The sequence below is a fragment of the Delphinapterus leucas genome, chromosome X (genome assembly GCF_059928025.1).
Source record: "Delphinapterus leucas isolate spDelLeu-1000000601 "Yukka" chromosome X, BTC_Dleu_Yukka2, whole genome shotgun sequence".
Taxonomy (NCBI): Eukaryota; Metazoa; Chordata; class Mammalia; order Artiodactyla; family Monodontidae; genus Delphinapterus; species Delphinapterus leucas.
This window is the reverse complement of record NC_143150.1, coordinates 100,202,582-100,218,736: the sequence shown is the minus strand read 5'-3', so window position 1 is coordinate 100,218,736 and position 16,155 is coordinate 100,202,582. Positions and strand designations below refer to the sequence as shown.

Below are 16,155 nucleotides of genomic sequence, written 5' to 3'. Positions count from 1 at the left end.
AAGAGAGCTGCCTCTGAAGCCTATTCTCTCCACCATGTTGACCTCTGGAGAGGCAAGTCCTCTTGAAAATCCTGGCCTATGCCTGACAACCCTTTCCTTTGTGCTTCCCCTAACACAACTGAGAATGGCTTGATTCTTTTCAAAAAGACTATTAAATATTAAAGAATAAACAAGAAATAAAATACAAGAAGGCTTACCAGTCAAATCTCCTTTCCCTGCTGCCACCACAGACAACTTCTTAAAATCCAAATTTAGCCATGTGACTCCCTGGCTTAGCTCTTTCATAGCATCTTGTTTGTGTAGGGATTGCATTTTAGTGTATTGACTTTCTTGTGGTTTTTCTTGGAGTCAAAAAGGTTTTATAATTCTCTTTACATAATGCTTATTTTACTTATCTGATTTGGAGGGGTGACAGTGAAAATTGAGATGATACTGGGAAGGGTGAAGGACTTTCCTGTGAATATGTATGAGAGTTCCAGCTCTTTCCTAAAGCCTTCCCAGAATAGTTTCATCCGAAGGGTCAGGGCTCACTAAACTCTTGCTTTCTGACGAGGTGTTTCTAGGCTACCTCAAGGAGAAATCCCAGTGAGTGGGACTACAGCCCTCCACTTCAATTCAACCTGAAAACTTTGGCCCTAACCCATTTTATATATTAGTGTTCTGCATAAGATTTTTTGAGAGTGAGTCTGCTGCTTTAAATAAAAGGTGAGGTGATGAGAAATCATTACATGATTTCTCAAGTTCCTTTTGGCTCCAAAATTCTCTGAGAATCAAGCCCCCTTGACTTCTTTCTTGATTCACCTTATGTTAATTTTGTTCCATACAATTAATGCCTTGTTAGAAAGTAATGCAATTTCAGAGCTGCGAGAGTTTTTAGCAGTTATCTTGTCCAGTTTCCCAAACTGAGCTCCCAAGAATAGAACTCCTAAGAAATACTGATTGCTCACAAAAAGGATTGTATAGCCAAATACATTGAGAGACTATACTTTTGTCACATTGCTTATTAGCATTTTTAAGGCTCTGAAAAGTTTTATAATAAAGAAACCTTAAGACAGCATGTCTTACATTTATTTGATCAGAGCCCTATTTCTGGATAATGCACCTTTTAACATCCTGTGGACATCAATTTGGGAAACACTCATCTAGTTCTGCTCCCTCCTTTTGCAAAGAACTTGAGATAGAAAATTTTCCAGTGTTACACAACTAGTTCTCAGGTTTCAGTCGCATATTTATTCCCTGATTGTCTCTATTTCATATATGCTTTATTTCTTTCTTTCCCAGCTTTATTTGAGATATAATTGATATATAATATTGTATAAGTTTAAGGTGTACAATGTGATGATTTGATACATAGATATATTGTGAAATGATTGCCACAATAATGTTACTTAACATATCCATCACCACAATAAGGTTAGTTAGCAGATCCATCACCTCACATAGTTATAATTTTTTGTGTGGTGTGTTGAGAACTTTTAAGGTCTACTTGCTTAGCATCTTTCAAATATACAGTAAGTATTGATAACTATAATCGTCATGCTCTATATTACATCCCCAGAACTTACTCATCTTAAAATTGGAAGTTTGTACCTTTTGACCATCTTCACCCATTCTCACCACCACTCCCTGCCCCCACTCCTGGCAACCACCAGGCTACTCTCTATTTTTATGAGTTTGGTTCTCTTCGGATTCCACATATAAGTGAGATTATACAGTATTTGTCTTTCAGTATCTGACTTATTTCACTTAGCCTAATGTGTTAAGATTCATCCATCTTGTCACAAGTAGCAGAATTTCCTGTTTTATGGCTGAATAATATTCGTGTGTGTGTGTGTTTATCCATTCATCTGTTGGTAGGCATTTAGGTGTTTCCATGTCTTGACTATTGTAAATGATGCTGCAGTGAATATAGTGGTACAGAAATCTCTTCCAGATAGTGATTTCATTTCCTTCAGCTATATACCCCAAAGAGGAATTGCTGGATCACATGGTATTTCTGTTTTTTTTATTTTCTTGAGGAACTTCCATACTCCTTTCCACAGTGGCTGTACTAGGTTACATTCCCACCAACAGTGTCCAAGGGTTCCCCTTTTTCCATGTTCTCACTAGCATTTATTATCTCTTGTCATTGATAATAGACATAGTAACAGGTGTGAGGTGTGATGTATCATTGTGGTTTTGATTTGCATTTCTCTCATGATTAGTGACGTTGAGCACCTTTTCATATACCTGTTGGCCATTTATATGTTCTCTTTCGAAAAATGTCTACTTAGATTCATTGCCCATTTTAAAATTTGGTTGTTTTTCGGCTTTTGAGTTGTGTAAGATCATTGCATATTTTGGATATTAATCCTTTATTGAATATGTGGTTTGCAAATAAAATCTCCCATTCCTTTGGTTACCTCTTCATTTTGTTGATCATTTCTTTTGCTATGCAGAAGCTTTTTACTTTGGTGTAGTCTCATTTATTTGTGTTTTTTCTTGCCTGTGTTGTTTCCCTTTCTTTTCTTCTAGGACTTTTATGAGTTCAAGTCTTACATTTAAGTCTTTAATTCATTTCAAGTTAATTTTTGTCGATGGCGTAAGGTAGGTGGTCCACTTTCATTTTTTTGCATGTGAATATCTAGTTTTCCCAGAATCATTTATTGAAGAGACTGTCTTTTCCCCATTGAGTGTTCTTGCCTCCCTTGTCAAATATTAGTTGACCTTATATGCTTGGGTTTATTTCTGGATTCTGGATTCTTTTCTTTTGGTCTTTCTGGTTTTTTTTTTTTTCCTATGCTAGTACTTCTAGGTTGTTTAATTTGTTGGTGTATAATTGTTCATAGTAGTCTCATGATCCTTTGTATTTTTGTGGTATTAGTTGTAATGTCTCCTCTTTCATTTCTGACCTTATTTATTTGGGTCCTTTTTTTTTTCCTTGGTCTAGCTAAAAATTTGTAAATTTCGTTCATCTTTTCAGTGAACCAACTTTTAGTTTCGGTAATCTTTTCTATTGTTTTCCTATTCTTTATTTCATTCATTTCTGCTCTGATATTTAGTATTTCCTTCCTCTAATTTTGGGCTTAGTTTGTTCTTCTTTTACTAATTCCTTGAGGGGTAAAGTTCGGTTGTTCTTTTGAGATCCTTCTTTTCTCTTAAAAGTTTACTGCTATAAACTTCCTCTTAGAACTCATTCCTCTCAAAAGCAGTGAGATGCTTTGTTGCATCACATTGGTTTTATTGTGTTGTGTTTCTATTTTTGTTTTCGTTTTTCTTGGTTTTTTTTGGTTTCATTTATTTTTAGTACCTTTTTTAACATATTTATTGGAGTATAATTGCTTTAAAATGGTATGTGAGTTTCTGCTTTATAACAAAGTGAATCAGCTATACATATACATATATCCCCATATCTCTTCCCTCTTGTGTCTCCCTCCCTCCTACCCTCCTTATCCCACTGCTCTAGGTGGTGACAAAGCACCTAGCTGATCTCCTTGCGCTATGCGGCTGCTTCCCACTAGCTATCGGTTTTACATTTGATAGTGTATATGTGTACCTGCCACTCTCTCACTTTGTCCCAGCTTACCCTTCCCCCTCCCCGTGTCCTCAAGTTCATTATCTAGTAGGTGTGCATCTTTATTCCCTTTATCCCTTTATTCCCTTTATCCTCCCTAGGTTCTTCATGACCATATTTTTTTTCTTTTTTAGATTCCATATATATATGTAAGCATACAGTATTTGTTTTCCTCTTTCTGACTTACTTCACTCTGTATGACACACTCTAGGTCCATCCACCTCACTACAAATAACTCAATTTTGATTCTTTATATGGCTGAGTAATATTCCATTGTATATATGTGCAACATCTTCTTTATCCATTCATCTGTCAGTGGTCACTTAGGTTGCTTCCATGTCCTGGCTATTGTAAATAGAGCTGCAATGAGCCCTGCAGTACTTGACTCTTTTTGAATTATGGTTTTCTCAGGGTATATGCCCAGTAGTGGGATTGCTGGGTCATATGGTAGCTCTGTTTTTAGTTTTCTAAGGAACCTCCATACTGTTCTCCATAGTGGCTGTATCAATGTACATGCCCACCAGCAGTGCAAGAGGGTTCCCTTTTCTCCACACCCTCTACAGCATTTACTGTTTGTAGATTTTTTGATCATGGCCATTCTGACTGGTGTGAGATGGTACCTCATTGCAGTTTTGATTTGTGTTTCTCTAATGATTAATGATGTTGAGCATTCTTTCATGTGTCTGTTGGCAATCTGTATATCTTCTTTGGAGAAATGTCTTTTTAGGTCTTCTGCCCATTTTGGGATTGGGTTGTCTGCATTTTTGGTATTGAACTGCATGAGCTGCTTGTAAATTTTGGAAATTAATCCTTTGTCAGTTGCTTCATTTGCAAATATTTTCTCCCATTCTGAGGGTTGTCTTTTGGTCTTGTTTATGGTTTCCTTGGCTGTGCAGAAGCTTTTAAGTTTCATTAGGTCCCATTTGTTTATTTTTGTTTTTATTTCCATTTCTCTAGGAGGTGGGTCAAAAAGGATCTTGCTGTGATGTACGTCGTAGAGTGTTCTGCCTATGTTTTCCTCTAAGGGTTTTATAGTGTCTGGCCTTACATTTAGGTCTTTAATCCATTTTGAGTTTATTTTTGTATGTGGTGTTAGGGAGTGTTCTAATTTCATTCTTTTACATGTAGCTGTCCAGTATTCGAAGCACCACTTATCGAAGAGGCTGTCTTTTCTCCATTGTATATTCTTGCCTCCTTTATCAAAATAAGGTGACCATATGTGCGTGGGTTTCTCTCTGGGCTTTCTATCCTGTTCCATTGATCTAGATTTCTGTTTTTGTGCCAGTACCATACTGTCTAGATTACTGTAGCTTTGTAGTATAGTCTGAAGTCCGGAAGCCTGATTCCTCCATCTCCATTTTTCTTTCTCAAGATTGCTTTGGGTATTCGGGGTCTTTTGTGTTTCCATACAAATTGTGAAATTTTTTGTTCTAGTTCTGTGAAAAATGCCAGTGGTAGTTTGATAGGGATTGCATTGAATCTGTAGTTTGCTTTGCGTAGTGTAGTCATTTTCACAGTGTTAATTCTTCCAATCCAAGAACATGGTATATCTCTCCATCTGCTTGTATCATCTTTATTTTCTTTCATCAGTGTCTTATAGTTTTCTTCATAAAGGTGTTTTGTGTCCTTAGGTAGGTTTATTCCTTGGTCTTTTATTCTTTTTGTTGCAGTGGTAAATGGGAGTGTTTCCTTAATTCCTCTTTCAGATTTTTCATCATTAGTGTATAGGAATGCAGGAGAGTTCTGTGCCTTAATTTTGTATCCTGCTACTTTACCAAATTCATTGATTAGCTCTAGTAGTTTTCTGGTAGCATCTTTAGGATTCTCTTTGTACAGCATCATGTCATCTGCAAACAGTGACAGTTTTACCTCTTCTTTTCCAATTCGGATTCCTTTTATTTCCTTTTCTTCTCTGATTGCTGTGGCTAAAACTTCCAAAACTGTGTTGAGCAAGAGTGGTGAGAGTGGGCAACCTTGTCTTGTTCCTGATCTTAGTGGAAATGCTTTCAGGTTTTCACCATGGAGGACAATGTTGGCTGTGGGTTTGTCATATATGCCCTTTATTATGTTGAGGTAAGTTCCCTCTATGCCTACTTTCAGGAGGGTTTTTATCATAAATGGGTGTTGAATTTTGTCAAAAGCTTTTTCTGCATCTATTGAGATGATCGTATGGTTTTTATTCTTCAGTTTGTTAATATGGTGTATCACATTGATTGATTTGCGTATATTGAAGAATCCTTGCATTCCTGGGCTAAACCCCACTTGATCATGGTGTATGGTCCTTTTAATGTGCTGTTGGATTCTGTTTGCTAGTATTTTGTTGAGGATTTTTGCATGTATGTTCATCAGTGATATTGGCCTGTAGTTTCCTTTCTTTGTGACATCTTTGTCTGGTTTTAGTATCAGGGTGATGGTGGCCTCATAGAATGAGTTTGGGAGTGTTCCTCCCTCTGCTATATTTTGGAATAGTTTGAGAAGGATAGGAGTTAGCCCTTCTATAAATGTTTGATAGAATTCACCTGTGAAGCCATCTTGTCCTGGGCTTTTGTTTTTTGGAAGGTTTTAAATCACAGTTTCAATGTCAGTGCTTGTGATTGGTCTGTTTGTGTTTTCTGTTTCTTCCTGGTTCAATCTCAGAAGGTTGCCTTTTTCTAAGAATTTATCCATTTCTTGCAGGTTGTCCATTTTATTGGCATACAGTTGTGGGTAGTAATCTCTCATGATCCGTTGTATTTTTGCAATGTCAGTTGTTACTTCTTTTTCATTTCTGATTCTCTTGATTTGAGTCTTCTCCCTTTTTTTCTTGATGAGTCTGGCTAATGGTTTATCAATTTTGTTTATCTTCTCAAAGAACCAGCTTTTAGTTTTATTGATCTCTGCTGTTGTTTCCTTCATTTCTTTTTCATTGATTTCTGATCTGATCTTTATGATTTCTTTTCTTCTGCTAACTTTGTGGTTTTTTTGTTCTTCTTTCTCTAGTTGCTTTAGGTGTAAGGTTAGGTTGTTTATTTGAGATGTTTCTTGTTTCTTGAGGGAGGATTGTATTACTATAAACTTCCCTCTTAGAACTGCTTTTGCTGCATCCCATAGGTTTTGGGTTGTCGTGTTTTCATTGTCATTTGTTTCTAGGTATTTTTTTGATTTCCTCTTTGATTCCTTCAGTAATTTTTTGGTTATTATGTAGTCTATTGTTTAGCCTCCATGCGTTTGTATTTTTTACAGATTTTTTTCCTGTACCTGATATTTAGTCACATAGCATTGTTGTCAGATAAGATACTTGATACAATTTCAGTTTTCTTTAATTTATCAAGGCTTGATTTGTGACCCAAGATATGATCTATCCTGGAGAATGTTCCATGAGCACTTGAGAAGAAAGTGTATTCTGTAGTTTTTGGATGGAATGTCCTATAAATAACAAGTCCATCTTGTTTAATGTATCATTTAAAGCTTGTGTTTCCTTATTTATTTTCCTTTGGATGATCTGTCCATTGGTGAAAGTGGGGTCTTAAAGTCCCCTACTATGATTGTGTTACTGTCGATTTCCCCTTTTATGGCTGTTAGCATTTGCCTTATGTATTGAGGTGCTCCTATGTTGGGTGCATAAATATTTACAATTGTTATATCATCTTCTTGGATCGATCCCTTGATCATTATGTAGTGTCCTTCTTTGTCTCTTGTAATAGTCTTTATTTTAAAGTCTATTTTTTCTGATATGAGAATTGCTACTCCAGCTTTCTTTTGATTTCCGTTTGCATGGAATATCTTTTTCCATCCCCTTACTTTCAGTCTGTATGTGTCTCTTGGTCTGAAGTGGGTATCTTGTAGACAGCATATATATGGGTATTGTTTTTCTATCCATTCAGCCAATCTGTGTCTTTTGGTGGGAGCATTTAGTCCGTTTACATTTAAGGTAATTATGGATATGTATGTTCCTATTCCCATTTTCTTAGTTGTTTTGGGTTCGTTATTGTAGGTCTTTTCCTTCTCTTGTGTATCCTGCCTAGAGAAATTCCTTTAGCATTTGTTGTAAAGCTGGTTTGGTGGTGCTGAACTCTCTCAGGTTTTGCTTGTCTGTAAAGGTTTTAATTTCTGCATCAAATCTGAATGAGATCCTTGCTGGGTAGAGTAATCTTGGTTGTAGTTTTTTCCCTTTGATCGCTTTACATATGCCCTGCCACTCCCTTCTGGCTTGCAGAGTTTCTGGTGAAAGATAAGCTGTTAATCTTATGCGGCTTCCCTTGTATGTCATTTGTTGTTTTTCCCTTGCTGGTTTTAATATTTTTTCTTTGTATTTAATTTTCGGTAGTTTGATTAATTTGTGTCTTGTCATGTTTCTCCTTGGGTTTATCCTGTTTGGGACTCTCTGTGCTTCCTGGACTTGATTAACTATTTCCTTTCCCATATTAGGGAAGTTTTCAACTATAATCTCTTCACATATTTTCTCAGTCCCTCTCTTTTTCTCTTTTTCTCCTGGGACTCCTATAATTCGAATGTTGGTGCGTTTAATGTTGTCCCAGAGGTCTCTGAGACTGTCCTCAATTCTTTTCATTCTTTTTCTTTATTCTGCTGTGCAGTAATTATTTTCACTATTTTATCTTCCAGGTCACTTATCCATTCTTCTGCCTCTGTTATCCTGCTATTGATTCCTTCTAGAGAAAGTTTAATTTCATTTATTGTGTTGTTCATCATTGTTTGTTTGCTCTTTAGTTCTTCTGGGTCCTTCTTAAACGTTTCTTGTGTTTTCTCCATTCTATTTCCAAGATATTGGATCATATTTACTATCATTACTCTGAATTCTTTTTCAGGTAGACTGCCTATTTCCTCTTCATTTGTTAGGTCTGGTGGGTTTTTACCTTGCTCCTTCATCTGCTGTGTGTTTTTCTGTCTTCTCATTTTGCTTAACTTACTGTGTTTGGGGTCTCCTTTTTGCAGGCTGAAGGTTCGTAGTTCCCGTTGTTTTTGGTGTCTGCTCCCAGTGGGTAAGGTTGGTTTAGTAGGTTGTGTAGGCTTCCTGGTGGAGGGGACTAGTGCCTGTGTTCTGGTGGATGGGGCTGGATCTTGTCTTTCTGGTGGACAGGTGTTTTGGGGTGTCTGTGACCTTAATATGATTTTAGGTATCCTTTCTGGTAATGGGTGGGGTTGTGTTCCTGTCTTGCCAGTTGTTTGGCATAGGGTGTCCAGCACTGGAGCTTGCTGGTCATGAGTGAAGGTGGGTGTTGGTGTTGAGATGGAGATCTCTGGGAGATTATCGCCGTTTGATATTACGTGGAGCTGGGAGGTCTCTGGTGGACCAATGTACTGAACTCGGCTCTGCCACCTCAGAGGCATAGGCCTGACACCCAGCCAGAGCACCGAGAGCCTGTCTTCCACACAGCTCAGAATAAAAGGGAGAAAAAAAGAAAGAAAGAAAGAAGAGAGCAACCAAACCAAAAAACACATCCACCAATAATAACAAGTGCTAAGAACTATACTAAAAAAAATTTTTTTTAAAAAAGGGACAGACAGAACCCTAGGACATATAGTAAGAGCAAAGCTATACAGAGAAAATCACACACAAAAGCATACACATACACACTCACAGAAGGAGAAAAAGGAAATATATATATATATATATATAGTTGCTCCCAAAGTCCACCGTCTCTATTTGGGATGATTCGTTGTCTATTCAGGCATTCCACAGATGCAGGGTACATCAAGTTGATTGTGGAGATTTAATATGCTGCTCCTGAGGCTGCTGGGAGAGATTTCCCTTTCTCTTCTTTGTTCGCACAGCTCCTGGGGGTCAGCTGTGGATTTGGCCCCGCCTCTGCGTGTAGGTCGCCTGAGGGCGTCTGTTCTTCACTCAGACACGAAGGGGTTAAAGGAGCAGGTGATTCGGGGGCTCTGGCTCACTCAGGCCGGGGGGAGGGAGGGGTACGGAGTGCGGGGCGAGCCTGCGGCTGCAGAGGCCACCACTGACGTCGCATAAGCCTGAGACGCGCCGTGCATTCTCCCGGGGAAGTTGTCCCTGGATCCCGGGACCCTGGCAGTGGGGGGCTGAACAGGCTCCCTGGAGGGGAGATGTGGAGAGTGAGCTGTGCTTGCACATAGGGTTCTTCGTGGCTGCAGCAGCAGCCTTAGCGTTTCATGCCCGTCTCTGGAGTCTGCGCTGATAGCTGCGGCTCGCGCCCGTCTCTGGAGCTCTGTTAAGCGGTGCTCTGAATCCCTTCTCCTTACGCAGCGTGAAACATATAGGCAAGTAAAACTCTTGCTTCTTTGCAGCTCCAGACATTTTCCCAGACTCCCTCCCAGCTAGCTGTGGTGCACTAGCCTCCTTCAGGCTGTGTTCATGCAGCCAACCCCAGTCCTCTCCCTGGGCCCCGACCTACAAAGCTGGAGCCTCAGCTCCCAGCCCCCGCCCACCCCGGCGGGTGAGCAGACAAGCCTCTCAGGCTGGTGAGTGCTGGTCGGCACCGATCCTCTGTGCGGGAACCTCTCCTCTTTGCCCTCCGCACCCCTGTTGCTGCGCTCTCCTCCGTGGCTCCGAAGCTCCTCCCCACCCTCCCCACCACCCCCGTCTCTGCCCACGAAGGGGCTTCGTAGTGTGTGGAAACCTTTCCTCCCTCACAGCTCCCTCCCACTGGTGCAGGTCGCATCCCTATTGTTCTGTCTCTGTTTATTTTTTTTTCTTTTGCCCTACCCAGGTACGTGGGGAGTTTCTTGCCTTTTGGGAGGTCTGAGGTCTTCTGCCAGCGTTCAGTAGGTGTTCTGTAGGAGTTGTTCCACATGTAGATGTATTTCTTATGTATCTGTGAGGAGGAAGGTGATCTCTACTTCTTACTCTTTCGCCATCTTGGAGCTCTTCTCCATTTTTGTATGTCTCAAAATTTGTTTTATTTACCCTTTGATTTCTTCTTTGGTCCATTGGTTGGTCAGGAGTGTGTTGTTTAATTTCCATGTATTTGAAAAATTTCTGGCTTTCTAACAGTTATTGATTTCTGCCTTCATAACATAGTGTTTGTAAAAGATGCTTGATAAAATTTCTGTCTTCTTGAATTTGTTGAGACTTATTTTGTGGCCTACCATGTCATCAATCCTAGAAAAATTTTCTCTGTACTTGAGAAGAATGTGTATTCTGTTGCTGTTGGATGGAATGTTCTATATATGTCTGTTTGATCCATTTAGTCTATAGTGTTATTTAAATCCACTGTTTCCTGATTGATTCTCTGTCTGGATGATCTGTCCGTTGCTGAGAATGGGATATTAAAGTAAACTGGTGTTATTATATTGCTATTTCTCATTTTATTTGTGTTAGTATTTGCTTTATATATTTAGGTGCTCCAGTGTGGGGTGCTAAAACATTTACAATTGTTATATCTTCTTGATTAATTCACCCCATTTTCATTATATAATGACCTTCTTTGTCTCTCATGACTATATTTAGCTTAAAGTCTACCTTGTCTGATATTTGTATAGCTATCCCTGCTTTCTTTCAGTTACCACTTGCTTGAAATATCTATCACTTCATCCTATATGTGTCCTTTAAACTAAAGTTGAATCTCTTGTAGACAGCATGCCATTGGGATCTTGTTTTTTATCCATTCAGCCATTCTGTCTTTTGATTGGAGAATTTAATCCATTTATGTTTAAAGTAATTTTTGATAGGTATTGCCATTTTGTTCTATTGAATTCTTCAGCCATTGTATTCTTCAGCTCTAAGATTTCTTTTTTTTTTGATAGTTTCCATTTCTTTCTTGAACTTTTTGTTTTGTTTGTGTACTGTTTTCCTAATTTTCTTTAGATGTCTATGTGCTCTTGTAGTTCACTGAAGTTCTTTAAGAGTATTATTCTGAATTCTTTCTCAGACAGCTTATAGACCTCCGTTACATTAGGGTCAGTTATTGGAGCTTTATTAGTTTCTTTGGGTGGTGTCATGTTATGTTTACCTCTTTTCTTCGTGATCCTTGATTCCTTGCATTGTTTAAACAGTTTCCTCCAGACTTTACATGTTCACTTCTGTAGGGAAAGACCTTCACCAGTCATGACTGCTTGAGACTACTGGAGAGGTCAGCTGGTAGCCTTCACAGTCAGCAGGGCTTGCTGTTGGGGTCTCTAGTTAGATGAGGCCATTGCTTGTGCTCTGAAGTTGGGGGGATGCCACTGGCTGGGCTCCACAGTTGGGTAGGCCTTTTGGCTGGGCTCCATGTTCAAGCAGGACCACTGGGTGACCATCTCCCTGTTTGGGTGGGGCTACTGGTTTTGCTCAGCAGTCAGATGGGGCCACTAGCTGGCTTCTGCAATCACCTCCAGTTGGGTAAAGTCCCAGGCTGTGTTCACTGCTAGCGTGGTGCCACTGGTTGGATTCCCTGATTGAGCAGGGCTGTGGGTTGGGTTTAGCAATCACCCCTTGTTGTGTGGAGTCTCAGACTGTGCTCCACAACCAAGTGGTACCGCTGGCTGGATTTTATGTTTAAGTAGGGCCCCAGGCAGGACGTATTGGTTCGACGTGGCCTCAGGCTGTGCTCTGCGATTAGGTGGGGCCGCAGACTGTGCCCTGAAGTTGAGCAGGGCTGCATTCTGGTGTTCCTGACCAGTAGACTGTGCTCTGCTGCTAGGCTGAGCTTCCTTGTTGGGTGGGACCACAGGCTATGCTTCTTGGTTGGGCAGGATTACTGGCTGGGCTTCCTGCCTGGGCAAGGCCGCAGACTGTGTTCAGCAATTGGGCAGGGCCGTAGACTGGGCTCCTCTGCTTATCAGGGTTGTAAGGCTGGGATCCATGGCTGAGTGGGATTGTAGGGTGGGCTCTCCCTCTCTAGCAGTCCCATAGGCTGGGTTCCCTTGTCACCCAGGGTCACTGTTCCAGCTCTCTGGTTTTGCAGGGCCAGTGGCTATTCTCACCAGTTGGGCAGGGCTGCTGGTTTGGCTGCCTGACCAAGTGGGGCTATACGATGGGCTTGTGGCTGCTCTAGTTCCCTGGCCAGGCTTCCTGGAAGGAGAGACTGGAGGCTATGCTCAGCACTTGGGCGAGGCTGAGTATTTGCTTGCCTTCATGGGCTGGATGGTAGAACAGGCTCCATTTCCAGTCTGGCCCATTGATTGTGGGTCCAAATCAGGTAGAACTACCAACTGAGCTCCCTAGCCAGAAGGGGCCACTGGCTCAGCTCTGCAGATGGCCAGAGTTGCTGGCTGGGATCTTTGCTCAGGCACTGATATGGAATGCCGTTTTCCAGAGCCTGAGCACTTTTTGCTGTAAGCTCTGCCCCCCTTCTCCACCTCTCTCTGATCCCCAGTAGTCAAGCCCAGCAGATTCCTCTGATGATCTCCATGAGGCAAGACCCGAGTGGGCCTCCTGGAAGTGTCCCATATGCTGGTTGTCCACCTCGGGCTCTCTTTTCCCATTATGGAATCCATATTCCCACTTCTCCCCACAGGGAGGAGGGTGATGTGGTCAGGGTATATCCAGTCCTCTCACCCTTCTAATGTGCTCCTTCTCAGTCTCTGTTGTCCAGCAGGGTGCTTCAGCCTTACCCTCAGGTTCTAACATCTTCACAGTGGAGTCTTTTCTATGCATAGTTGCTAGGTGGTCTTCTTGTGAGGGAGACTGAAGTTGGGAATGATCTATGTGACCATCTTGATGACATCACTCTCCTCTTCATGATTGACTTCAAGTAGATTATATATTCCTTAACGTATTGATAAATTATGTCTTATAATTTTGCCTCTCTTGGTGCTTTAGCTCCATACTGGGAATGTGGCAGGTGAACAATAGATGTGTGGTAGTTCTGTGATTAAACCCTGTGAGAAAATAAAGCATTATAGTATAAATTGCTGCTCCTCCATGCACACCTGCATTTGCAATATGTATTTTTTTCCTCTAGAGTTTCTGTTGTCAGTAGCTCATAGTTATTGATTCATACTGTTTATTGGTAGTAACTCTGTGGGCTGCTTTGCTGCAGGGATAATTTGATTAGAGGTACTGCTGTTTGACACCATTCAGGAAAATGTTACACTATAAATGGTATTGGATTTGTCAGAGAGTGACATTGAAGAGAAACCAGGGATAGGCAAACTAATAACATGCTAGCCTTGTTATTAAAATTGGGCCTTTTGGCATTTTTGTCCACCATTTTTTATTGATATCACTGCCTTCCTAAGAGATAAACCATGTGACCAATTTGATGACTTTTATTTGGCAAGGGCAGAAACTAATGCTAGATAAACAAGGTCATAGTAAGCTGATGTAGAGCCCGTGCTTCCAGAATACTGTGTTTCTGTCCTCTGAGGTTAGATATCTGTTTTATTTAGGTAAGGGGGCAAGATTGGAATGCACTGGAATGAAATGCTCATGTTGACAACATAAGTTTTAATGGAACTTGAATCTGACTGTGTGTGTGTGTGCTGTGTTTTTTTACAGGGAATCATCATCAAAGGACCTACCAGAGACCACAAGAAAACATGGGGAGAAGTAAGTTTCTCTTTACTTTTAAATAACTTAGATTCTCTCCACATTAATCCACTATATCCAGGAAATTAGATTTGCAACTCAAAGCTTGTATTTTTCTTTTTTTGTGGACACCTAAATCATATTTCTGGTTAGTGTTAGAAAGGTTTCGTTTGAAGCAGGGCTGTGCAGAAAAAGACCAACAGATCACATGTTGCTCACTGGAAAGGGTCTTTTGTTTCCCCTGCTCTTTTCTGGACATCTTCCAGTACAGGGAGAGAAGGCTCAAACTTGATATTATATAAACCTGCCCTAATCCCAGCTTCTTTACAACTCTTAGCAAAGTAACCCATATGCTGCTAATGGTTTCTGAGCCTTGCTGATAATAACCAAAACAAAAATATGATTGTACTATGCAACCAATGATAATAGTAAAAAAATTCATCTGTGGGGTTGACTTATAAATGGCTTTGGTTGCCCCTAAAATGTTTAAGCCTGGCATTAAGAAGCATTAGATGAATTCTTTTTATTTTTCCTTTCTCATAAGGCTGTTATATGGGCAGTGAACAATAGACAAATTTAAGGTCATTTCTTTCTTAAGTTGTTAATAACCAGCCACTGCAGTGACTTCATAAATAATTCTAATCAGTGTAGACCATAAAAATCTGATGCTATAAAGGACCTCAGAGGAAGACTTGGTATTGGGGAAGTATAATGAGAAGAGTACTGGACATAGGTCAAAGACCTGAATTCAAGTTCTACCTCTACTGTCTTGATCAAATCCTACTGTTCCCCTAAACTTGTTTGTTCATCTCTGAGGTGGGATTAAAAACATTCTGCACTATTAGCCTCAGGAGATTGTGGTTGTCATAATGTGATAATATATATGAAAGCGTGTTGAGAACTCTGAAGTATAATGGAAGAGTGCAGTGATGTACTCGTTGCTGTCCTTACTGTATATCTTCATTGGTTATGTCTTTCAGTAGTTAAAATGAAGTTATTTGATCAGATGCCTCTGTAGGCAGCAGGGCTGGGACCAGGGTTGTGCAAGTGACAGAGAGTGCTTCCTTATGTTTATGCTCTAGGCATCTTTCTCGCCCCATGTCAGTATGGGCCCTGGTAGGCAGCCCCAAGGATTATAGATAGAAAATATCTTCCTGAACCTTGATGAGCCAGCTTTTGTGTGTTTTCTCCAGTGCTTTCCTGGGTACTCTGGTTCTTTCCCAACCTTCACAAAAGATACCAATCTCTGATAGTTTAGAAATTTTTTAAAAATGACTAAATAAAAAAAACTGGTCAAAGTTCTGGGACTAATCCATACCACGTCCTAACTCCAAGTCAGCTGTCAACAGAACCTTCCAGAGTGACTCCTCATGGTTTGATCCTCACTTTCTCCAAGCTTCAAGTGAATTTGGAGAATGTTGTGATGATTGGATTTCATCATGGCCATATGGTGAAGAAAGCTGCACTGAGACAGGGCAACATATTACTTCTTGTTTTCATTCTTCCTTTTCAGAATGGTCATCAGGTTATTAGCAGGGAGATCATTCGGTGCTTGCTTTAAAAGGCGCCCCACCAAGTATTTGTTTAAATGGTCAGGTAATTACTAGAGTTCTTGCTAAAGGACAGGGTATGGTACTGTAATCTGCAAAGATGGGCATGTTTCCAACCTGGAGATGAGATAAGGGAAGTGCTTCAAAAGAAATACTGCTTTTACAAACACATGGAAGTGTGTAATAGCAGCATTTTGACTGTGTTAAGCACTTTAAAAACATCCTTAAAATCCTGAATCTCAAAGAATCTATCCTTTACACTCTAAGCTTTACTTAGTTTGTCTGATTATACTTGTTAATTGCTGAAAAAAAGGATGCTTAGTGAAAAAAAAGGTGCTTCTGTGGGCTCTTTTTTTTCCTTTTCTGGCAGTGTACAATGGAGTTTTTAGTAGATTTGGCAAAGATTCTCACAAACATAGCTCAATGTGTCATACATACAAAGGGACAGCAGAGGAAAATATCACAAAGACATGGCACTAGCCTCATTAATTAAGGAGCCATGAAAACAAAGAACACAGCTGGGAAACCATACAGTATAGATGAAAAATTAAAATGAAATTGAGGTGAATTTCTTTTAGTATTCTTTGATACTGGATGAAGAAATTATTTATAAATATGTTAGAGGAATC

The 16,155-nt window shown here is 40.1% G+C and overlaps 1 protein-coding gene across 15 annotated transcripts in view; it reads left to right on the top strand.

Moving 5' to 3' along the window:
• PRRG1 (proline rich and Gla domain 1) overlaps positions 1 to 16,155 on the top strand; it is a 229,482-nt gene that overhangs the window by 143,746 nt on the left and 69,581 nt on the right. For all 15 annotated transcript variants that reach the window (XM_089904993.1, XM_089904994.1, XM_089905003.1 and 12 more), the window contains one exon: positions 13,947 to 13,997. In XM_089904993.1, coding sequence (XP_089761119.1) covers positions 13,947 to 13,997 — 51 coding nt within the window. The remainder of the gene's footprint in view (positions 1 to 13,946; positions 13,998 to 16,155) is intronic.